Raw genomic sequence first — 25,237 nt, forward strand, 5'->3', positions numbered from 1 at the left:
CTTTTGCTTCCTTTTTTATAAAAAGGTAACAACCTTCTGAAAGTAATTGACAAATTGGTATCAAATATTAGACAAGTGCTATTAAATAATGTATATAAACATATATATTAACAAATATTTGACAAGTACTATCAAATACATCTTTATGAGCATATATATGTACATATATATAACAATAAAAAAGATCATTTGGGTTTATGGAATTTCTAAGATGGTATGGATAGAGTGGGAAAACTAAGTCTCATTATTTTTATCAATTTAAGGGGAATGAAGTCATCAAACAAGAAAGAAAATCAATCTTTAATTAGTTGCCAAAAAAACCGGATTTCTCCAAGATGTTTATAATTTTGTTCTCTGAGATAAGTTTGAAGGTATTTTTATAAAAAGAACAATAAAAAAGAACAAGAAATACTTAACAATATGTACTCTCATTTAATCATTTTAATATATACTAGCATTTAAAAAAACAAACCATACATTTGATCTGAAATAGTTTCAAAGAAGCATATGAGCTTTTTTTTTTTTTTTAAACTTCTAAACTCAATTTCTCGCTCTTCTGAAATCAGTTAGGGTCTAGAAAAATACAAGGCTAATCATGGCAACTGGGAGATAACCCACACGGCAAGGCCTAGACCAGTGATGGCGAACCTTTTGAGCTAGACGTGTCAGCATTTTGAAAAGCCCTAACTTAACTGGTGCCATCACATATAGAAATTTTTTGATATTTGCAACCATAGTAAAACAAAGATTTATATTTTTGATATTTATTTTATATATTTAAATGCCATTTAACAAAGAAAAATCAACCAAAAAAATGAGTTTGTGTGTCAGCTCTGACACGCATGTCATAGGTTCGCCATCACTGGCCTAGACAGTCTTGCTGGTTCATTTCTAAATTACTTCACTGGAACACTGAGATGGCCCCAGCATCCTAACAAAAACAAAAAAGTGAAATATATACATAAGCTTCCAGAATAAAAATTCCTACCATGGTGCATAAATCCATTGTCACAAAGTCCAACAGCAAATATCATTGCCTCTTCTCTGGTGCGACAATCACCCTGTTAACCAAAGAGCACTGTACAGGTTAATAGGCAACCGAAGTCCTGCATGTTTACTACATTTGATATTCGCAGCACTAACCTGACAAAGCCACTCATATATTATGGTTTCCGTTGCTTTCATAAGCCCACAATATATCTAATTGCTATAAAACATTCACTTGATAATGAAAACATCTTTTGATCTTCAATGAAAAGCAAAGATTTAATATTTCTTGAGACAAACTATACTTTATTAAGTATGAAAACATATAAGTAACTAAAATTTATTGCTACCAAAATGACTCCTTTCTCTTATTTCTTCAATCTTTTATCCCAACTATGCATCCAGGAAATAGCCTATATATTGAAATCACACACTAAAAAAATCTTAGCTATCACTTCCCTTCCATCAAATGGTCTTGCTCTTTAAAAACTGAAATGTACTAATCTAGGGTCACTGGTAAGACCCTTGGAATAAACTTTTTGGCTGAGACAACACATGCAAGCTTCTCTTTCAATATAACTGAACCCCACCCCCCGCCAAAGGAAAGCCCAATACAACCCTTGTCCAGGTTTTGAGCAACTTATTTTATTCTTCTAATGCTCACACTTGGAAAGTAAAAATGGCAAAAGAAAAACAAAAATGATGATAACTGACTTTAAATATTTATTCAACACCAGCTTTTACTTAAAAAAAAATGTTCTTCGGTTTTCTCACATAACCAATATATAGTACAAGATCATGTGACTTCTATAACATTATAGTTCCTATGTGAAATTCCAACTCTGATATCAAGTACAGAACCAATTCCAATGACACACATTGACCAGTGTTAGAAAAGGCTCTATACTAGTAAACCCATTGTGTGTATGAATTTAAGTTTTATCTAAAGGTAACTGTTGGATTAATCTAAAATCTTAACTTTAAATAGAATAAATTTAAGTGCTATAAAATATAGTGGTCTTGGAAAATCTAGAAATTAATATTAATTAGGAAGATGGCGGCATAGGTAAACACCGGAGATTGCCGCTGTAAACAACCACTTCAAAAATACAACTAAAAGTCGGAACGGACATCAACCAGAACCACAGGAAGGCTGGCTGAGGAGAGACTCTTCAACTAGAAGCAAAAACAACAGCATTCCGACGCTCAGAGGAGGCGTAGTGTGGAAAATTTAAAGGTACGGTGGTGCGGTGGTGAGATGGTGCGCGCGCAAAGCGGGCTGGCGGCTGAGGGCGCGGTTGTCGTTTTCAATCAGGAGTGAGTCTCAGACTCTGGGCTACAGATCCGGGCGAGTCTCTAGGGACCCAGACTCAAACGGGAGAAGCGGGACTGTCTGGCTACGGCCCCTCCGAGGTTTGCAGCGGTTGCTGGGACAGAGAGGCAGAACCCCTGGGGACGGACTGAGAGCGGCCATAGCGGCTCCCTCCCCCCACCCTGTTGATCCTGCCCGCCCAAGCCCTGCGCAGAGCCATTTGCCGATCGCCTCAGGCAAAGGCTGGATTAGCGCCTCCCCAGAAGACAGACGTTTTCCGCACAGCTGATTCCTACAGCCAGTCGGCCTGGTGGTCAAATCCCTCTAGTGTTAACTACAACAATTAAGGCTTGGCTAGAACAAGACTGCGCACAGAGACCACAAGGGGGTGCACCAAGAAAGCATAAAAGATGCGGAGACAAAAAAACATGACAGAAATGGAGGATATGGAGCTAAGAATCGCAATTTTGAGGGCTTGCCATAAATTTGTGCAGAGCCTCACGAAAACTAATGAGACCCTCGATGCTACGATAAAGAAATTAGAAAGTAAGCATACACGGACTGAAATAAAGAATATTATACCCAATAGCAGACCAGAGGAGCTCAAGAATCAAACCAAAGATTCGACAAAAAACACCCAATTGGAAAAGCAAAATGAGAAAAGAATTCGAAAGTGTGAAGATAGTGTAAGGAGCCTCTGGGACAGCTTTAAGCGGTCTAATATCAGAATTATTGGAGTGCCAGAAGATGAGAGACAGCAAGATATTGAAAACCTATTTCAAGAAATAATGGCATAAAACTTCCCCCACCTGGAGAAAGAAATGGACTTACAGGTTCAAGAAGTGCAGAGAACCCCAAACAAAAGGAATCCAAAGAGGACCACACCAAGACACATCATCATTAAAATGCCAAGAGCAAAAGACAAAGAGAAAATCTTAAAAGCAGCAAGAGAAAGAGGCTCAATTACCTACAAGGGACTACCCATACGACTGTCAGCTGATTTCTCAACAGAAACTTTGCAGGCCAGAAGGGAATGGCAAGAAATATTCAAAGTGCTGAATACCAAGAACCTACAACCAAGATTACTTTATCCAGCAAAGCTATCATTCAGAATTGAAGGTCAGATAAAGAGCTTCACAGATAAGGAAAAGCTAAAGGAGTTCACCACCGCCAAACCAGTATTATATGAAATGCTGAAAGGTATCCTTTAAGAAGAGGAAGAAGAAGAAAAAGGTAAAGATACAAATTATGAACAACAAATATGCATCTATCAACAAATGAATCTAAGAATCAAGTGAATAAATAACCTGATGTACAGAATGAACTGGTGATTATAATAGAATCAGGGACATAGAAAGGGAATAGACTGACTATTCTTGGGGGGAAAAGGGGTGTGGGAGATGCGGGAAGTGACTGGACAAAAATCATGCACCTATGGATGAACACAGTGGGTGGGGAGTGAGGGTGGAGGGTGGGGTGGGAGCTGGAAGGAGGGGAGTTATGGGGGGAAAAAGAGGAACAAATGTAATAATCTGAACAATAAAGATTAAAAAAATAAATAAATAAATAAATAAATAAAAAATTAATATTAATTATAAAAGATGTCAAAATGTATATGTACAGATTAATCAAATGTGAATTAAACATTAATATTTGAAATAAAAATAAACATTTTTATGATTGAGTATCAAATGTTATTATACAGTTGTAACAGGAAGTGGTCCACTTTCTTTAATAACAAAAAAGTAAAACTGTTTATGACACTGACTCAAATACCCAAACATAATGACAACTTTCAACCAAGCAATATCCCCTCCCCAAAATAGTATGTTCTGTTAAAGTGAATATCACTTTTCTTAGCCTTTTCTTTAATGAAGGGAAAATATTTGCTCATTCATTAGTTGACCTAGTATGATAAAACATTTAAATAAGTTTTTATTTGAATATCTATTATGATAGGTGACATGCTCTGATTAGCAAATATCATTTTCCTAGCTTGCACATTCTAAACAGAATTAAAACCACCACCCCAAATTTTTTACTTTCCTATTTAAAATGTATGGAGATGGTTGTTAGATCTTATAGTGTCAAAGTACAATTATTACCTAATAGAGAAAAGACATAGGAAGATTAGAATAACTAGCTAGGACTAATAAACAGATACTTTAAAACAAATTCATGAACAAAACATGCAACATTTTTAGTATATGCCCATTGCTTCTTTTTCGTGATATATTACACTTCATTTTTTAAAATCTAATTATCTCATCTGATTATTTAAAAATAGGAATATCTTCTTCAAAGACAATGTTGCACAAAAGTTAAGCCTGAAGGTTTTGAACTCAAATAGGTTGTCTAGCCTCAAATCCTAATTCTGCTTCATATTAGCTGTATGAATTGGTCAAGTTATTTCACTGTGCTTCATGTGTAGGTGAGGATTTTTTTTTAAAATGTATCTGAATCACGTTCTCGAACTTACATCAACAGTGAATGTAACTGAGCAACTTCTATTTGTTTATTTACCTGTGCAATTAACCAGTCTATCAGTTTGTTGGCCATGACTACAGATTTGTAGGTCCTTAAATGGTAATCTTTATCTCTATAAAGAAAAAAGAAATTAGGGAAGGAGATAAGTGGGTAAGAAACACTTCATTTAATATGTGCATTTACTCAATGCAATCTGAATCAACTGTCCACATTATGTGTAAATAAGAGATGTTTACAAGGTCTGCACAACTCCTGAAAACTCCTTCATCAGCTCATACCAAGAGAAGAAACCCACAATGATACCAAAACAGGACATTTCCTCTTTCACAATAATCTATATCCCAATAGATTATTACTGCTATATTACCTGGTAATAACTTAGCTAGACATAAAATACCTCATTAATAAAAGAATAATAAAATGGAATTTTTCCCTTTAAATCAAGATAGATTATACAAAACATCTCAAGAAGTAGAGAAGAAAGCAATCATTGAATTCCCACTCAGACTTCCCTGGGAAGGCTGGATTTGCTCTAAAGGAGTGTTCATTTGGCTCAGCTGAACTGGAAGACTGTAGGCCTATCCAAGGTAAATGCACTGAGAACCATGTCATGCATTTTGTCACAGTGATACCACATCCCCAGGGAACCATGGTAGTCAACTGTTTCCACATCAGACTTCTTTCAGTAGACTTCCCAGGTCTGAGAAACCATTCATATTTTAGTTAGATACCACCCAAGTGCTCGTGATCAGAACGAGGACCCAAAGGCAAAAATCTGTAATGCATCGAGTTTGCAGGTCTGGATCAAAAGGGAATGAGAGCCCTGACTGGCCATGTATCTCGGTTCGAGCTATGTGTACCAAGGTTGTGGGTTTGATCCCCAAGTTGGGGCACAGGCAAAAGTGAACCAATGAATGCATAAATAAGTGGAACAACAGGTTGATATTTCTCTCTCTCTATCTCAAATCAATAAATAAAATTTTAAGAAGAGAAAGTGACAGTCTTTTCAAAATGTCAAAAAATCCAAATTGTAAACAATTTGAAGTGAGGAACAATTATTAACTATATTCAGAGTTCTCTAGCCTCTGACAGGGATTTACAATGAACATTTACATCATTTTATCCACTTACATAAAGCGCTCCCTGAAGTATGGTGGAAACTTCTTAGATTTCAATAATAAATGTATTAGATTAGCTAGTAATCAACAATCTTTTAAAACAATCTTTTAAATCAACAATCTTTTAAAATCTCTGTGTTGATACCTCACCACCCATTTCATCTTGGTGCCCATAAGCATTATTAAGAAAGGAAGAGGTGTATCTGTTGTAGACCACATGTGGGTCTGTGGGTTCTTCACCCAAATGATTGTTCTTTTCATAAGCTGAGTTCACACATATTAAAAGAATAACTATCACACATCCTATCTGTTTTGTGGGGTTTTTTTCCCCCCATAAATTTTCCCTTGACAGCTCATGAAAAATTGTCATTTCTAGCCAAAGAACAATTCCTTCTTATCAGCTCCTACTAAGTGTAACTTTCTCAAAAAGAAATTCCATATGCCTAAAATATATTTTCAGAACCTATTTTCTCACATACAAACTCTACATCTACATAGGTGAGATGAAAAAATTTGACCATTATTGCTTTCTATTAATTTAGCAGAAAAATAAATATAAATATGCACTTGCTACAGAGTTAAGCAAACATCTTTTAGTATTAAATTATCCAAAACATTTATAGGGTGTCTGTGCCACCGAATCAACAAATATTGGTTCTTTTTCCTCTTTTTACTGCGTGAAGCCTGCCTGGGCAAGGGGGCAGGGCACTTTCAGAAATAATGGGTCCTGCTTTCTCGCCAGAATATGCAATGTGTTCTCTATGGAACATCAGTGGGCATTCCAATTCACTTAAACAGCATTCAAATAAAAACTCCAGAAAGGTTTTTATTTTTAATTAAGCCCTGCATTTCCTTGGAATGGAAAATCAGAATGAAGACTAGAAACAATGTATATCAAACATTTGGATTCTATAACCACAACTGAAAAGCCTCTTTATTCATTTCGGAAATAGTACATCTGTATTTTGTGTGTGAATAATACGTTTAAATCAACAAACTGCGAATGATATCTGGCCATTTGAAATCCGATTACCATCGTATTACATTCTATCAGCTAGTGTATATTACATATACAGTGTATATTACAAATCACCATGATACTGCTGAATGGTCTCCTCCAATTTTAATCATAACACAAAACTCAAAGTTTTCTGCTGTGTTTCTAAAGAGATAAACTGAAAATTAATCCTAATTTCTCTTAAAAGTAAAAAGCATACCTCTTTATAAGGAAAAAGGCAGTGGAGAACAAAATTATTAAATTATACTTATTAACTCCCAAATGATTCTTAATTTTCAAGTATAAAATATTTTCTTTGCATAAAAGACCATTAGAAGAAAATATTCTGAAATAAAATACACATCCAACATTGGATTACACAATTTAATTTAAAAGTTAATATACAAGCAACCATAATGGTAAATGTTTATAATAAACAATATTTCCAAATCCTCTAGTCAACTATTGTTTATTAAATATTAACTTAATATGGATTGTTTCATTATAAAGTCTATAATTTACTATAACTTAATGGCAAATAATTTTAGAAGTCAGAATAAAAAGAGTGGAAGAAACTATATATTTAGAGCCTCAGAAAATTTAGGGATATTTTAAGATAAATTATTACTTAAAAGTAAAATTTTCACTTTTGGAAAAAAAAATAAATCAACAAGTTGCAGGTGGATAATATTTAACTAATATGCAATGTAAATGTTCCCATATAAGTTGCCCAGAACTTAGAAAGCAGACTCACCTTATCACTGGAGTAAATAAGCTATGAAGACGGCAATATAATCTTACGCCCTATTGTAAAATAAAGACATGTCAAAAGCAAGTAAGAGCACTAAAAGGACAAACTAATGACATTCTGAAATAAATGTATTTATTCACTGTATTATTCTAGAATCAATACATCTCAACCAATATAAAAGTTATTCAAATGTGACATTACAACATAACATATATGCTGTTAGTCATAAAAATAATGACTTAAATCATTAAAAATAGAACTAACTGTGCTATGAATTTGTCATATGCATGTGACATATACATATATAAAGGGGTTTTTAAATTATTTTTCTTAAAATACAAAATAACAAAATATAATGTGCCCTGGCCGGTGTGGCTCAGTTGATTGAGTGTCATCCCATGAGCCAAAAGGTTGCCACTTCAATTCCTGGTCAGGGCACATGCCCAGGTTGCGGGTTTGATCCCCGATCCTGAGTACAAGAGGCAACTGCTCAATGTTTTTCCCTCACATTGATGTTTCTCTTTTTCTCCCTATTTCTCCTCTTTCTCAAAAGCAATAAAAACATATTTTTTAAAAAAGATATAATGTAAACAGAAAATAAATCATCAGTAACATCATTCTACTGGTTCATTGTATATCAATATAAATTTTGTCAAGTATACAAAGAAAAATGACATAACATCAATTTTAAATATTTGCATTGTTTTAATTTATTCATGTATCATGACCACTTATTGCTACTTGTGAAATAGTTTTCAATGGTTATAACCTTCTGAATGATGCAATTGCATTACTTCCATTTAGAACTAGATAAGAGAATGAAAAAAATAATTTTACATTAGAATTCTTGAAATAACAAAAAAATTTTGAGGTCTGCTTTGTATGTCATTTTAAAAATTTCAATACTGGAAGAATATTTTAAGTCTCTCAATAGCATTTAAAAGTATGACATGAATTCTGCTATCGATAGAAGATTGTAGAAGCTGTTACCTTTGAAATCACATCCTGCATCTCATTTCTTGGATAAAATGTTCCATCATCATAGCGAAATCTGTATAACATCTGTTCTGGTTTGAATTGATGTTTATCAGTAACTAAGAACATAAAAACAAAATATGAAAATACTAGAAATCTAAAAAAGTGTCAGCTAAAAACAAGTACATTTATGAAATACATATTTCCCAAATACTGAAACTTCAGTTTTATCAAAAGCTTTTGTTTTCCTAACACAGTATTACAATTCTAGTATTTAGATAGTAAGATTCATAAGATTTGGTTATATAATACATTTACCATTTCCATATAATGACTTAAGAACTAAATCGAGGTTAGCAACATTTAGCTAGCATATTATATGCAATTGTGTGTATTTATATTCACATAAATATACTAGTTTGTGTTTTCTATTTCTTTATAGTGCCACAAAGTCAAGCAAAATGTGCCCTTCAAAGAGAAGATATTCCAATTAGTGAGTTATGGTTTGAGTCTCAGCCCTAGAAGTGAATTTTAACATTTATCTGTTTTATCCCACAGTGATCAAGCCAAGACCACACATAGACCAGTCTTGACCATTTACCCTGTGTTTAGAGCTTGAGAGCAGATTACATAATTTCAATATACAACTGATTCCAAGATTGTAATAGGTTTCTTACACTGAAAAATGCTTTTCTATTCATGTCACTTAATTTCTTTTTCTCAGTGGAAAATGAGAGTGGTCATCCTTCACTTGCATACTTAGGATAATTTCATATTTAAAAAGACTCCTATTAAACTTCCTCTCAAATTCTCTTTTTTCCTGAAGTTATTTTACAGACACATTTTTTAAATGACTGTTCTAGAACAGAAAATCTTCAAATTGAAGCTCAGAGTTTTCATGAAAAATAATTGTGGGGGTTTTTAAAACATATTTGTATTGATTTTAGAGAGGAAGGAAGAGGGAGGGAGAGAGAGATCGAAACATCAATTAAGAGATAGAATCATTGATTGGCTGCCTTTTTCACACCCCCTACTGGGGATCAAGCCCACACCCCAGGCATGTGCCTTTGATCAGAATCGAACCCGGGACCCTTCTGTCCGCAGGCTGATGCTCTATCCACTGAACCAAATCGGCTAGGGCAATAATTGTTTTCTTTACAGGGAATGTGACATTTGCAGAAGAGACAATGTACTGCAATGGGCTCTTTTTTCATGATAGAAAACTCTGACCTGTACTTTTTGCTAACGATGTTGAAGGGGGAGGGAAAGCTGTCAGAATTAAATCTCATTAACTACATTAGGTGAATCCAGAGAAAAGGCCAAAAGGTTTGTAAAACACACACACACACACACACACACACGCACAGGCACGCACACACGCACATGTGTGAATTTTCAGCTATTTTGCCCCAAGCTATTCAAACCACATGTGTGGCTTATGGCCACAAAATTGAGAGAGGACTGCTAACCCAAATAAAGACAGACAACACAGCTTTTGGGCATCCTTTTTCCAAAATAAGCCCCCAAAATAAAATTTTAAAAGTATTTTGGAAAAAAATTGAGAGAAATATTTGGAAATCCAATGGTGTCTTTCAAGTTCACTCATTTATTTCTCCTACGCCATCTACCTATTCCCATTCTTATCCCTAAAGATTCACTGAAATCAATTACTGTCTTGCTATTCCAAAATTCAAGGAAATGTCGGGCCCAACTGTCTCTTGCCACAATAAAACAAGTGGTGCTTTAACCTATTCAAAATGCAGGGCTAACCACAGGCAAACTCCTGTGGCTTCGAGAATTACTCTTGGGTTAATCTGCAACTCTTAGCTGTTGCCTGTACTCCCTCAACTTCTTGAACATGAAAAAGGGGTTTATTAACTGATGAGTTCAGGTCATCTTGTGAGAAAGGCTGTGCCATCTTTTCAACAACTATGTGATGTTACCAGGGGGCACTGGTAAATAGGAGAAGGAGCTCTGATTTGTAGCATCTGCCAAATTTTCGTGGTATAAATACTCCCACAAGGGCCAACTGCAAGCTACTAAAACTAAGCCACTGAGCACAGATTTAGACGTGCGGTGACACATTATATTGAGTATTTCCATCACATAGAAATAATAGATATAAGTAACACCAAGAGCACAGTTAACAGAAAAACATAGTAAAATAATTAGGAAGTGATGAGTTTTAAGAATCTATTACCTTTGTTTTTAATGTATGTAGTTATATGTTTTTATAACTTAAATTTTAATAATAGTTGTGGTTAACAATCACCTTGCAAATTTTTTAAAAATTTAATTACCGGCTCTCTTGAGCTTGCACAAGCAACTTCGGCACACCAGTGGATATAACAATCGAGGTCTCTGAATTCTCACATTAGCATTTACAATGTAAATACTAGTGCACAAAAATAGTATTATCTTCAACCTCTGAACTCCTGGTGTAGCAAGGCTTTGCCTCTGATGAAGTTCTCACAGTGTTTGCAATGTGACTGACAGCAATAACAGTCTAGTTTCTACTTATTTTTTGCTTGCTTTCCTTAAAACAGACGGTTCACTCAACTTTATTTTGGGAATTCTATTTTTCACTAAAATGCAGCTAGAACCACATACTAATAAAATTAGCATATGTGGCTCATATTTCTTCATTCTAATAAAATTATTAATGTGAAATTGCATAATATGTTTTCTTATCTCCAGTTGAAGGAATCTGTTAATTTCAAACACTTAGAAAGAAGACTATTTCCTGTGACAAAATAATCTGCATGCCAAATCTGACATTACAACTGAGCAAATCCTGAAAACAGCCATAGTACAGCATAAGCCACTAAAATCACACTGTGATGAACAGAACAGTGTTAATTATTCTTAGAGAGTATGCAGTGCTATATTTCTCAGAAAAAAATAGTTAATCGGCTTATTAATAACACTGTTCAAAAAGATTTAAATTCTCACAAGTTAAATAATCAAACAGTTCTTGCATTTGAAATTTCAAAATAAAATTTAATCCAGAATTTATCTACCACTTCCTTTTCAAAATTATATTGTTGGAGAAAAGTGGTGTCTGCCATAGGGGAGATAAACTGATTAGGAGTGAAATTCTTCCATTCTGATATCCCTTCCAAACAAAACAAACTTACGTTATTGATTTTTTTTTCTTTTTAGAGGGAGAGAACGGATTTCCAGATGATTCCTATCTAGATAGATGGTGGTACAAGTACCTGATATCAGTGGCCCCCGGTGTGGTGGGCAAAATTTGGGAGGATCTAGTTTGTTTTCAACCCACTCCAAGTTAGAAAGAAAATCAACATCAAAATACTATAGCCAAATATCCATATTTATTCATAATTCCCTGCCTTTTCTCCTCTCCCACATTTCCCATTTGACATTCTCCAAGCTTTTATTTTTAGTCTCATTATCATTGCTTTCTTGTATTTTGTTCATTTGTTGTTTCTTATTACTGATTTGAGCAATCTGATGACTCTGTTGAAATTATTCCCAAATCTGTCTCTCACTCTCTCTACACCAAGCTACACACACACATTTTTAACCTTTGCTGGGCACTTCCACACAGATGTCTCATATCCAACCCCCAGCAAATCTTTATTTTCTCCCCAACCTGTTCCTCCTCCTGATTAGCTCTTTCTGACATCCAAATAGAAAGCTCAGAATATTCTGATTTCACTCCGCATCCTTCATCTCCCTCAGCCAGTTCTCAAATGTGCTGTTTCAGCTTCACCCGAATCTCTGCAATGGGCCACTCTCATCATGCCCACCGACACAGCCCTGGCAATGCCCTGTCCTTTCACGCCTGGGGATGGAATGGGCCCCCATGCATGGGGCGCTTTGCAGTCTCTAATCTGCCTGCTCCAGGCTCCGCCCTGCCTCCGGTAGCTCTAAAACCAAGTCTGGTCACTCCTTCACTTAAAAGTGTCCATCAGCTTCTTACCTCAAGAATCAACCAGAGACACTACAGCCTGGGAGTTAAAATCTTCTGGGTCAGGTGTTAGCACACGTTTCTCACCACAACCCCCACCCCAGTCTATGCATTACGGAAGTATATTGTCTGCCACATGAGACTGTGCTAGTTCCTGAAGAGGCCACCTTGAACTTCTGCTCCCTGCCTGAGCGCCATATAATATTGCTCAGGATGGAATGTTCTTCTGCCCTCTGTCCCTGGCAGAGTTCCATTCATTCTACAAGGCCCAACACTAATCCCACTCCCTCATGAAGCATTCCTAAATACTCTAGTTAGAACTCTTCATCCCTTTCTGCACAATCCCACAACACTTACCTGCATTTCTGATCCTTGCCTGTGTTGTAGTTGTTCATTGTAAAGTTAGCAAGTACATCACCAGAAACTTTCACTCCCTGAAACACGGTTCTACATATATTAGCTATTCAAAATGTTGAAAAAACATAAGCACCTTATAACATGGAGAATTAGTATAAAGTAAACTAATCAGTAGAGCTAACAAACATGCAATCTATGGATGAATAGAATAAATAAAAAATTACTGAAGTCATTACCATGATGTATAATTCCATTTTCTAATAATGCTTGTCCCAAGTGAACACCTTCTTCAGGCCTGTGAATCTCTCCGATTTCCAACAGCCATGACACAAATTCACTGCAGCAGAAATCCAATGAAAAGGTTAACTAGTTAATTTTTTCCCCAGGAAGTCTATCTGTGCATGCATTCATCAAGCAGCTATGAAAGGTGTCTCAAAATAGAAAGGACTATTTTTAGTATATTTTAGCAATCACTTTTCATATCCATAAAGCTCAGTTATTTAAACTGAACTCTTCTAGACAACCGATGTCCGTATATTCAGACTTCCCTAAACTATACAGTGGGGCCTTGACTTACGAGTGTCCTGACTAACGAGTTTTTTGAGATACCAGCTGTCTCTCCTCCTATTTTTTGCATTGAGTTGACAGAGTAATTTGAGTTAACGAGCTCCTTAACGAGCTCGGTCTCGGAACGAATTAAACTCGGAAGTCAAGGCCCCACTGTACTTAATAACTACTTAACTTGTTGAGACTTCTAATAAACACAAAGGGAAAAACAATTATAAGGTTACTATCCACATAAAGGCAAATTTTGGACTAAAGCGTATACAACAGATCCTAACGATAGCTAAAGGAGAGAACTGGAGAGAGTAATAAGAACTAGATAGAGTAATAAGAGATAAACTCCTTTTTAAAATTTATCAATTACCATTTACTTTCAGTTATTATTTTATATTGGTTTCAGGTGTACAGCATAGTGGTTAGACAATCATAGTCATGGGGATGTAAAGTATCGGGAATATAGTCAATAATAGTGCGATAACTATGTATGGTGCCAGCTGGGTACTGGTAATAGTGGGGGAACACTTTGCAAAAGGTAAACTCTTGAATGTGGCGGTCCAGGCACAGAGAACAAGTGGATCAGAAATTCCAAGAGGGCAAACAAAACAAAACTGTGTGCCTGGTATGGCAGACAGAATCTGAAGGTGCCCGCCCACCCCCTATCAAGAATCCCATCCCTTCGTTTTTTAATCACATCCTAATGTAGGTAGTGCCAGTGGATACTGCATATGTAATTAACATCCCAAGTCAGCTGACCTTAAAATATGGAAATCAACCCACTGGGCCTGAGCCAATCACTTGAGCCCTTTGAGGCCTTTGAAGCAGAGACTGGTAGCCCAAGAGGAAGTAAGGAAAATGAAAAGCCCATAAGGAAGATGCCACTGCTGCCTTCGAAGGCAGGGGGACCATGTCATGGGAATGCAGGCAGCTTCTAGCTGAGGACTTCCCTGGCCTAGAGCCAACATGAGGTGGAACCTCATTCTTATAACCCATGAATCTGCCAACAACCTGGGTGAGCCTGGAAGTGAATTCCTCCTCAGGGTCTCAAGGTAAGAGCCCCGCCCAGCCCACACCTTGATTTTGGCCATGAGCAGAAAACCCAGGATTTGATATCCAGAATTAGGAGCTAATAAAATGGGTGTTGTTTCATGCCACTAGGTATGGGGGTAATTTGTTTTGCAGCAATAAAAAATGAATACACAACAACAGACACAGAATAGCTTTACTATTCTTTCCCCAAACTTTAAAATTATTTGGTAAATTCATTGGTGTATCTAAATTGTCATCTGTAAGGAATACTCCAGCGCAAAACCATCTCCCACACACAGAGGCTGTGGCTGCGAATGGCCACAGAGGACTAGGGCTCTCGTCTTTCACCATTCCGGGAGGGGGTGAGGAGCCCCAGGCATCGCAGATAAGAAGAGTGATGTTTTGTAACACTTAGGAAAGAGAGCATCAGCTCGGTAGTAAATTTTTTAAAGGCCATGTGGTATCATTAAAAGAACACTAAAGACAGAGACATTTTACAATAAAATTTTTATCAAGCATACGTTATAAAAATCTAACATTTGACACTTTACGTAGACTAATGAACACTACGGTGTCGGGTGAATTTCCCGCCAAAATATAAGATGGCGCGGGCAATTATTTAGGTTTCCCGCGCAAAATCAGAGTTAGTTTAAAATGCCTATATCTTTTGAAGTATGGGTTCGATTGAAATGAAATTTTCGGTTTCTTGTGTAAAAAATGAAAATTTATTCAATCACAGACATTTTTTTATCTATTCAGTACATAAATAATTCGATATATATAAACTAAATACGAAAAACCCAAAAAATACTTATTACCTAAAAATATACATATATTTTTAAAGTTTAAAATAAAATTTTCATAATAAATCAAAACAAATAGAAATTAATAGTTTTTTAGCGTATGATATTTTTCAAAACACGCCCCTTTATGTAGAGGTATATTGCAAAATTTGCACATGTAGCGTGTCTCACTGCGCAATTTATGAACGGAACATACGCGACACCTTCTCAAAATGTTTTTCTTTTTTCCACTTCCGACAATTGCCTGTAACGTATGCTTTCTCATGTCCATCGATAGCCTGCATGGTGGATCAGATGTAGGTGGTTTAGCCCGCATTCCAGAAGTAGACGGTACTGGTTGAAGGTCTGGAACAATGTCCATGTCCTCTGGAATATCATCCGTCAACCAGTGGATAGCTGTTTGTTTCAAAAACATTTTAAAACCCATTTTTCTTTGCCTCACTGATTTGTAAACTGCATAAGAATTAAATAATGCGCAATTTATCATATACATTGCCAACCTTTTTGTCCATTTGACCGTCCTCCGCAATATCGAATAATATGAAAGGTATTGGTCGGCCCGGTCAACACCTTTCATATGTTTATTGTAGTCAATGAGTGCATTCGGTTTGACAATTTTCTTTTTTGATGTTCTGTCAATATTCTGACTTTCTTCCATCTCCGCAGAATGAATCGAAGAAATCAGGTATACAGGCTTTTTTGATTGCCACACTTGTAACAATATATCATTTTTCCTTATAAATTTTGTTTCACCTTTTTTCAAAGAAATTGTTTGAAAATCTTTAGGTATACCTCGATTTTTCCGGATTGTTCCACATATTCTGAATTTGTTTTTCATAAGTGCTTCACAATTTGCGACGCTATTATAATAATTGTCCATATATATATGGAACCACGAATCAGTGTATGGAGACACTACTGTTTGTATCGTTTCCAATAATCGCTTTCCTTCGCCGCAATAAATTTCCATGTTACAGATATATCCTGTATCACTTTCGCACAACAAACGAACCAATATTCCATATTTAACGATCTTGCCAGCATTATATACCCTAAAGAATAATCTTCCCCTCCAAGGTACGATCCCTTCATCTAGTGATAATTGCTGATGAGGTTTGTAAATATTTATAAATTTAGGCACAAAATAATCTAGTACTGGTCTCACTTTGCAAAGTCTATCTGATTCATTTACGATATCCGCATTATTATTGAAGTGCCAAGCTTTCCATATCTGTCGGAACCTGTCTCTCGTCATCGTTTTACCAAAATATGGCGTCTCCGTCCATGGCTCCGTGGTCCAATAGTCATCTCTTCTATCTTTGCGCACCTGTCCCATGAGAACAATTAACCCTAAAAACTTCTTCATCTCTTGAGGGGTTATATCTTTCCACTTTAGGCTTTTTTTTGAAAGTTTGAAATTATTCCTATTTTGATTATAATACCTGTTTGACTCCTCTACAAGAAATTCAAAAAAATCATCTCCGATAAATAATTTCACGGCATCTTCTATATTATTTATAACAGCATCTGTGTTTAATCCTTGATGCCCTAAAAAATCTTCTAAGACCGGTGGATTATCAACATGCGACCATTCTTCTCTCCCGCCTTCTATATCTGACTCTGAGTCAGAGCTGGAGCTCGAAATTCTTCGTCGCCTCAATGTCCTGGGACGCACCATTACTTCATCATCACTAGAATCTTCATCACTTGTACTCGCATTTTCAAGATCGCTATCACAAGAATAATTGGACAACTTGTCTGCACAAAACTCATCATCACTATAGTCTGAATGCTGCGATATTCTAGGTTAAAGCAAATAAAAATAATACTAACTGAAAATAGCGGTACTCCGATAGATATCTGATATAAAAAAATAATTATTATGCGAACACTTTGCGGAACGATTTTATTTTATTTGGTTAAAAAATTCTATATGAATGTCTTTATCACAATATATTTAAATATTTAAACATGTAATAATATTCACAAAACTCAAAACTAAAGACGTCCGGACACAAGAAGTATTTCTCAATAACTATTCTCTTTGCATGGTGAGATATCCAGGGATATCGGTTATAAAATGAGAAAACAATACATTGGTACCCTAACGGTATTGTACTCGACCAGCGCCATAAAGTGTTCTCTACTTACAAGGGATTTTTATGATACCTATTACCCCAATGGGTATGAAACGGTTCGCATACGCAGGTAGGTATCTTTGTGAACGGCAAACAAACAAATATTTGGTAATACGCAGTTACAATCGGCCCGAGTTTACACGTTTCCCGCACTCCACTGCAAATCTATATGAACCGAGTTAAAGACGGCTCCCTCGGAGTACGCGCAATTCACGCGAGCCGACTTAACTCGTTTCCCGCAATCCAAGTGTGAATATATTTCAGAATGGTTTTACGTTTTCACAGAGGTCAGAGAAGCAAAGCTATGAAACATGTGGAGAAATTGCTTCTCTATTTATTTCAAAACCAAAAGCAACACGAATGGCTAAAGAACAAATAGCCAAGGAACAAGGAATTCTGAATGTGATGTCTAGCCTAACCAGCACATTTTAAGGCAGAACAAGTTGTTAGAGTGCTTTTTATTCTTTTATTAAGTAAGCACCACCCGAGACAAAGGAAATAAAAGCAGGTAAAATACAGTCTAACTGTTAAGATTGTGTTCTTCACAATAAGACAACCTGGATTAAGGTCCCGTTCCTGCTTCTAATCGCTGTGTGATGTTGGATTAGTAAATGCAGCTCTCTAAACCGCAGGCAGGGTTTTCCTTGTAACATAGAAATAATATCAACCTCACGGTCCTGACACAAGATTAAATGAGCTGAAAGGTCAGAAACCCAGCCCAGTGCCTGGCACAGGGAGCACTTATTAAATGTCGAAGATTGACAAGGACGTTGAAATGGTTGGAATGTAGCTAAAGCATGATTTTTACATTCTGACGTCACCAGATTCCTCACTGTGTCAAATTCAAATGAGGGAAAGAACAAAATTCAAGTACAGTTACAAATCAGGAGTATGGACCAAAAGGGGATGCTGTAATTAATCTAACGGAAGTTAACGTTACAGGGTAATTTGATCATAAATTCCTAACTGGGCAGGTCATGGTGGACACAAGAGGGAGTGTGGCAAAGGCCACGATTAACACAGCTAACATTTACTGAGTCTCCTATGTATCAGGCGCTCTGGGGAATTCTTTGCCTATCATTGCATCTCACTAGCACCACCGCCCCAGGAGAGCTTGTGGGTAAAGGGTTAACAAAACCCGTCTCCTTCAATAAGGACAAGCTTGACCCTTAACTTGCTGGCTCTGCTTCTCTAGAAACTTGATGAAGTCAGGGTGTCGGCTGCATTAGGAGGCAGCACGGCTTATGGTAAAAATGACCCCGGTGGCTGAAGTGCATAGTCATAATACCTAATGAAAAGCCAGAATTTGAAGTGACTCTCGTCAGTAGGCATGCCCCTGTGGGGACCTTGGAAGTTATGTCCATGAGGCTGTTCATAGAAACAGTGTCTTCCCTGCAATATGGAGCTACTAAGCCAAGGTGGATTCACATTTGCTCTTTCTCTTGCACAAGATCCAACTGCTGGGGCACTGGGGACACTAGCAACACTGGCCTGCTGGCAGTCACGTGGCCACAGTGAGGACCACGCCCACTGAAGAAGAGACTCCATGCTACCCTCCCTGAAAGCACAGGCTCCTGGCTTATATTCTTCTAATAGGGCGGGGGTTGGAGGGGGAGGGGTGTGGCCCATGGTCATTTAGGGTGTCTGCATAGCTAATTAATTAATAAGACATTCTGGTAGGTAGTACAGGTAAGTACTACGATAATCTCCATTTTTAGAGAGGAAAGAGAAATTTAACTTTTCCAAATCTCAGGACCAGCTCTGAATGGAGAGAGCCTGACTGTGAAGTCTGGGTTTTGAATACTATTCCAATCTACTTTTATGACCTGACTTTAACATCCACTAGCAGTATGAACTTGGGCATATTAAACTCCCTGATTCCTCATTTCTGAATCTTTATAAACTATAAGTATGTATTTGAGGATTAGAAATAATGTACAGAATGAATCCAGCCCAGAGCCTGGCCTACCTATAGGAACCTGAGGCATCGCCCTTCCCCTTGGCCCTGCCTGCTTAACCCAGCAGGGATTCCCCAGGCACAGCTGTTGCAACCACCCCAAGGACACGCACAGTCCATCCATGCTAAACGCCCAGGTGACTTCCCTGCCTCTTGCTCTGTGCCTGCCCCTCCTATGACCCACTTTTTCAGACTCTTCATCAATTGCCCTTCATCCTGAGCCTACCTGTCAAAATAGTAAATTAACTGGTAGTCGCCCTCGCCAGTTTGGTTCAGTGGATAGAGCATCGGCCTGTGAACTGAAGGATCCTGAGTTCGATTCCAGTCAAGGGCATATGCCTGGGTTGCGGGCTCAGTCCCTAGTGGGGGGTATGCAAGAGGCAGCCGATCAATGATTCTCTCTCATCATTGATGTTTCTATCTCTCTCTCTCCCTCTCCCTTCCTCTTTGAAATCAATAAAAATATATTTAAAATTGATTAATTAATTAACTGGTAGCTTACACTGTGTTTCTTCAGTTCTCTAGCCTTCTCTGACTTTCCTATCACTTTCACTGGCTAGACATAAAGATTGAGAACTTGGCCATGTCGAAGTGGAAGTTGATCTGGTGGGAATAGATGACCCAGGCAAGGAATCTAGTTTAGAGGAGACCAGTGCCAAAGCGGAATCCTCTGTACTCATGTCCTTGCCAGTCTGTCCGCTACTGGCAAACCCACCTGCAGACATAGCCTCTACATGCACAGCCTCATAGTATATCAGAAATTACTGAAGTCATGAATGAATGGATAAATGCCCAGCTCTACATCCATTCCTTCATCCCACAATAGGCCAGAAAATGTTGATAATAAAGAAATATTCAAAATGCTTAAGAGAATTTTTTTAAAGAAAAACAAATAAAGAAAGTTAACACATGAGATAATGAAAATATAAAAATATATATATGCATCCAGACCACCAACCCTACCTTCCAAGAAAGCATTTAGGGAACGTAGTCAGCTTTCGTTTTCTGTCTTTGATCAGATTTCCTTGTTTGCACATCATTTTGTAGAGTTTCTCACCCTGTTCAGAGATCATTACCCAGGTGTCTTGCTCCATTCCTAATTTTAAACCTATCAAACATGAAACAAAGGTAACTGAAAAAGTCTCTTCATTCACTCATGCCTTTATTAAACAACCTTTTATTGTATGTCTGCCGTGTGCTGGGGCTGTGGGTACAGAGCTCTGTACTACAGGGGCCTGGTGTTCAGGAAGCTCATGAGATACAGGGAGACAGTGGAGGTAAGATGCCCAGGGCGATCTGGAACCTTTGTGCAAGCTCTGCCTCAAAGGTGCATGGTTCGGCCAGTGGAGGAAGAACAGCTGTATCTCAGACTCGATGGACCCCTTTGTCAGGACTCCATCAGAACTGGACAGGGTGATCCCAGAGACGGCCTAAGAGGAAAAATTCTGATACAACAGGGACCCACTCAGAGTAGATCCCTTATCTGACAAATTTTCAGAAAGGCTTCACAGAAGGGCCTGTGTGAATGCAGAGGTATGAACAGGATTTGCAGAGAGAGAGAGAGAGAGAGAGAGAGGAGTTATGAGAGCTAACTGAGGTGAAGCAGCACAGACAGGGAGCCTTGGGTTTAGGTGAGAGCACAGGAGATTCACTGGTGGATTAGGCAGAGTCCTTGCTCAACAACAGTTCAAGGTCCTTCATCCCTTAGGTACTGGGGAAACATCTGTTTCAATCAGAGGGGGAGAAGGCAGGGTAGGGCAGGAAAGGAAGTTCTGTTGCTTTGGAAACTAAGCTCAGAGGGCAAGCTGAAAGGGGGAGGGTTTAGAAAGAGGGAGATCATTAGGATGGAAATGCAAACGTTCAGGCAAGTTTGAGTCCCTACAGACAATAATAGGAACAAAGTTGAGAAATAGCTAGGAGGTGGTATTGGGAGGACACACCACCAGGTTAACTGTACATATGAAGGCAAGGGGCAAGAGAAGAAAATCAGGATGCCTTCCAGACTTTTGACATGACAACTGAAAGGAAGTGGGAAACATAGTGGGCAAGGGTTTCAGGTCAGGAGGAGCCCAGCACTGACCAGGCTGACCTTGGACATTCAAGGGGAGTCCAGGGGTCAATGGAATGCGTAAGTATGAAGCTCAGGTGAGCGGACAAGGCTAGACATAAAGACTGAGAACTTGGCAATGAGGAAGTGGAAGTGGATCTGGTGGAAAAAGATGACCCAGACAAGGAATCTAGTTTAGAGGAGACCAGTGCCAAAGCAGAATCCTAGGAACACTGACATTTAATCAGTGGGACTTTCATGAAGAATTGTTGCAGAAGAAATACTTGAATTATTTTAGTCTTCTAGCTACAGAATTTCGTACTAACATTTTATTTTTTACAATGGCAGGAGCCATTAACATTTGTCAGTAATAGTGAATAACCCATTAACGATTGAGCCTATTGCCTGGCTGGTGTACTCAGTGGTTGAGCGTCGGCCTATGAACCAGGAGGTCATGGTTCGAGTCCTGGTCAGGGCAGATGCCCTGCTTTCTGGCTCAATGCCCAGTGGGGGACATGCAGGAGGCAGCCAATTAATGAAAATTTCCCATCATTGATGTTTCTTTTTCAGCCTCTCCCTCTCTGAAATCAATAAAAATATATTTTAAAAAGCATTGAGCCTATTAACATACACAGATGTCTTTCTTTCTTTCTCCCCCCTCCACTTTTTTTTTTTGGAGGGGGGGTTGGGCATATCTACATACATAGTCATTTTGAAAAATAAATCTTTAACTTGATGAAAATTTCAATTTATTTTTAAATAATTTGCTATATTTGAATTAACTGCTAGATTTAACAAAACTTAGGAGTCCATTATGCATTCAAAATTTTTGTCTTAAAAATTACCATCTGGTTCTTCCTCCAACACCAATCAAAGGAGTAAGTATTTGAAAATGCTTTGGAAATTCTTAGCACAACTGTGTACTAGGGATATTTTAATCAAGGTAGAAAATTTATACATCTCCAAGGGAAAATATCTGAAGATGGAAAGGGCTTCTAAAATTTTATCACCAATGAGATGTTTTATTCCTAGACGTCTAGGGAAAGGAATACACAGTCGTGTTTCTTATTGATTATTTGATAAAGAAACTAGCAGTTATATAAGCATTTCTATTTCCCAGCTGAATTACAGAAACATGGTTACTTGCAGACAACTGAATATTGCCAGACCAAATACCTCCCACAAATCTCCCTAAAAAAAAAAAACATGAAGCAAATTTGAACTAGGCCTGCCTGGTGTGAACAAGCTCCTTATTGGGTTATGTTACACAATACTCAGTGCCATTGTAACATGTTTAAAAAGTTAATATATAGCCAAAGTGCCCTCTTCTATAATTAGGACACTAACATATTTGGAATTTTCAGTGTTCTACTAAATATACAGAGAACAATTGTTGGAGGCCCTACAACACCGCATATTATTGAAGCTTGCCTCCTAAAGGAAAACTCTGTGATGCTGCTGTAGAAATGGCAAGAATAAAGTGCAAAGAAAATGGAACAAATGTTAAAGCAAATGAAACTATTTCCTGTAGACTGAATGTCTGTGTGCCCCCAACAGTCATATGTGGAAACCTAATCCCTGGTGAGATGGCATGAGGAGGTGGGGCCTCTGGGAGGCGGTGAGGTCATGAGAACGGACCCTCATGAATGTGATTAGTGCCCTTATAGAAGTCAGACTCCAGAGAGATCCCTCTCATGCCCTCCACCTTGTGAGGTTACAGCAAGAGGCCTTGTATGAAAAAGTGGTCTGTCACAGAACACAGACTCTGCAGGTGCCATGACCTTGGCCTCCCAGGCTCCAGAACAGTGAGAAAGAAATGTCTGTTGCTCAGAAGCCACCCAGCTATGGTAGTTTGTTATAGCAGCCCGACCAGACTAAGACGCTATTTAAAAGACACTGCCAGTCACAATACAACTATTTTGCTAACTACATAAAGTAATTCTTTTATTTTAGTAAGTAATAATATTGGGAGCTTTCAAAAATTATTTCAGCATGGGGGACTTACATCACATAAAAAATTCAAGTAAGCATTATATACCTTTTTCCTTTCTCATAACTTTTGCCCATTATCTGCTTTTCTGCTAACTTAGAGATTCACCAAGCATAACAGTGCCCAATTCATATACCCACTTTTTCGTCTTTCTCTTTCTTTCAAAATAGCTTCTAACCATTCGTGTTTCTCTTCAGGTGTTTTTGCCATACACACAAACCATTTATTTTTTGCTGTGTTATGTATCTTCCATCCATTAACCACAATGTGTCCACTGCTATGGAAGTCAGCTGGAAATGAAAGAGCAAAGGTGAATGAGCAAATGTTATATATAATATTATTTCAATGCAGTTGTTCAATTCACAAAAGTTCCAAAACCACTAAATTCTTCAAGATATCTTCCCTTTATATGTGTGTGTTGAAGAACAAAAAATAAAAAATTAACAAAATGTTTATATATCGAGTGCAGTCAGTGCTCAATTGTAGAACATTTCTAACATCCATTACCCCTCACAGGCTCTCACTCGCCTACATCTGGCACAGATACACTGAGGACAGCATTGTATGCCCATCCCTCCAAAGGCCCTGGATGATTACATGTCTTTATCTAGTGTCCCAGTTTCCCATCAGCACAGTAACCATAGCAATCAATACAAAATTCACTTCGACTTCTAGGGCAGATGGTACAAATGTTGACGACCACGTCATCTGAAGAAAAGGAAGGAAGTGAGCCACAGGGAAGAAAACAAAGAGAGTTGCTGACGCAACAGGGCACAGGTTCCCCGGGAGACAGGGCCAATGAAGGACAGCGTGGAGGCTTGGATGTGCCTGCCCCTATCTCACGTCGTCCCACCCCAAGCAGGGAAGCCAGAGAGCTGTTCACATTTTAGACAGGTAGCATTTCCAAGTGCCACTAAACAGTCTCTTTAGAAAGCCTTCAAATGAGTTACTGCCACCCTGTAAAGACTGACGTGCACATCTGCCATGGAAAGAGAGCCTGCTGGGTCCCACAGGTGATCACGGGAGTATCTGCATAGTTTGCAGCACAGGAAGGGATTTGAAATGTGGGGTTTCTCCCTGTTCCTGCTGACTGACAGCTCCGCACCTCCATCCCACCATCAGCCAATGAGGGTCGTCTCCACAGCATGACTTGGTTCCCAAGGGAAGTGCCCTGTCTCAGGCACCACCCGAACTTGGCCCATCGCATGTCTTTTTCCCTTACCTGCGGCAACCACAGTTCACTCTTTTAAGAACTGGACAATTTGTTAGGATGCTAATGATAAGATAGAGAAATGGCACACAGGTGAGCATTTAAAAACCTGTGTTCCTGCCCTAACTGGTTTGGCTCAGTGGAAAGAGCGTTGGCCTGTGGACAGAAGGGTCCCAGGTTCGATTCCAGTCAAGGGCATGTACCTTGGTTGCAGGCACATCCCCAGTGGGGGGTGTGCAGGAGGCAGCTGATTGATGTTTCTCTCCCATCGATGTTTCTAATTCTCTATCCTTCTCCCTTCCTCTCTGTAAAAAATCAATAAAATATAAAAAACAACAACAACAACAAAACCTGTGCTCCTAACAGATTATACATTCTTTTCCCTTCTGAGACCCAGGGAGGAGAACAAAGGTATGTGGGAGGGGGAAGCTAATCTGTACCCCAATCCCATGTTTAGATTGAATATTACAAAGACATTCCTCTATATGGGAAGTCATTTATCAAGAATTGATATATTTTATATTATTTTGTCTTTTCTCTTAGGAGCATGCCTTTGAAATTCTAATTAAAATCTTTGGAAAAAG

General features: G+C 38.0%; 1 protein-coding gene across 2 annotated transcripts in view; it reads right to left on the reverse strand.

The window, feature by feature from the left end:
• PREX2 (phosphatidylinositol-3,4,5-trisphosphate dependent Rac exchange factor 2) overlaps positions 1-25,237 on the reverse strand; it is a 226,555-nt gene that overhangs the window by 120,447 nt on the left and 80,871 nt on the right. For both annotated transcript variants that reach the window (XM_070391971.1, XM_070391970.1), the window contains exons 9-15: positions 23,584-23,733; positions 20,370-20,514; positions 13,155-13,255; positions 8,643-8,746; positions 7,656-7,705; positions 4,823-4,898; positions 989-1,061 (exon numbers count right to left, since the gene is read on the reverse strand). In XM_070391971.1, the coding sequence (XP_070248072.1) occupies positions 989-1,061; positions 4,823-4,898; positions 7,656-7,705; positions 8,643-8,746; positions 13,155-13,255; positions 20,370-20,514; positions 23,584-23,733 (699 nt within the window). The remainder of the gene's footprint in view (positions 1-988; positions 1,062-4,822; positions 4,899-7,655; positions 7,706-8,642; positions 8,747-13,154; positions 13,256-20,369; positions 20,515-23,583; positions 23,734-25,237) is intronic.

Source organism: Myotis yumanensis, unplaced genomic scaffold (genome assembly GCF_028538775.1).
Source record: "Myotis yumanensis isolate MYYU_CA2020_CCGP unplaced genomic scaffold, mMyoYum1.0.hap1 SCAF_15, whole genome shotgun sequence".
Lineage (NCBI taxonomy): Eukaryota > Metazoa > Chordata > Mammalia > Chiroptera > Vespertilionidae > Myotis > Myotis yumanensis.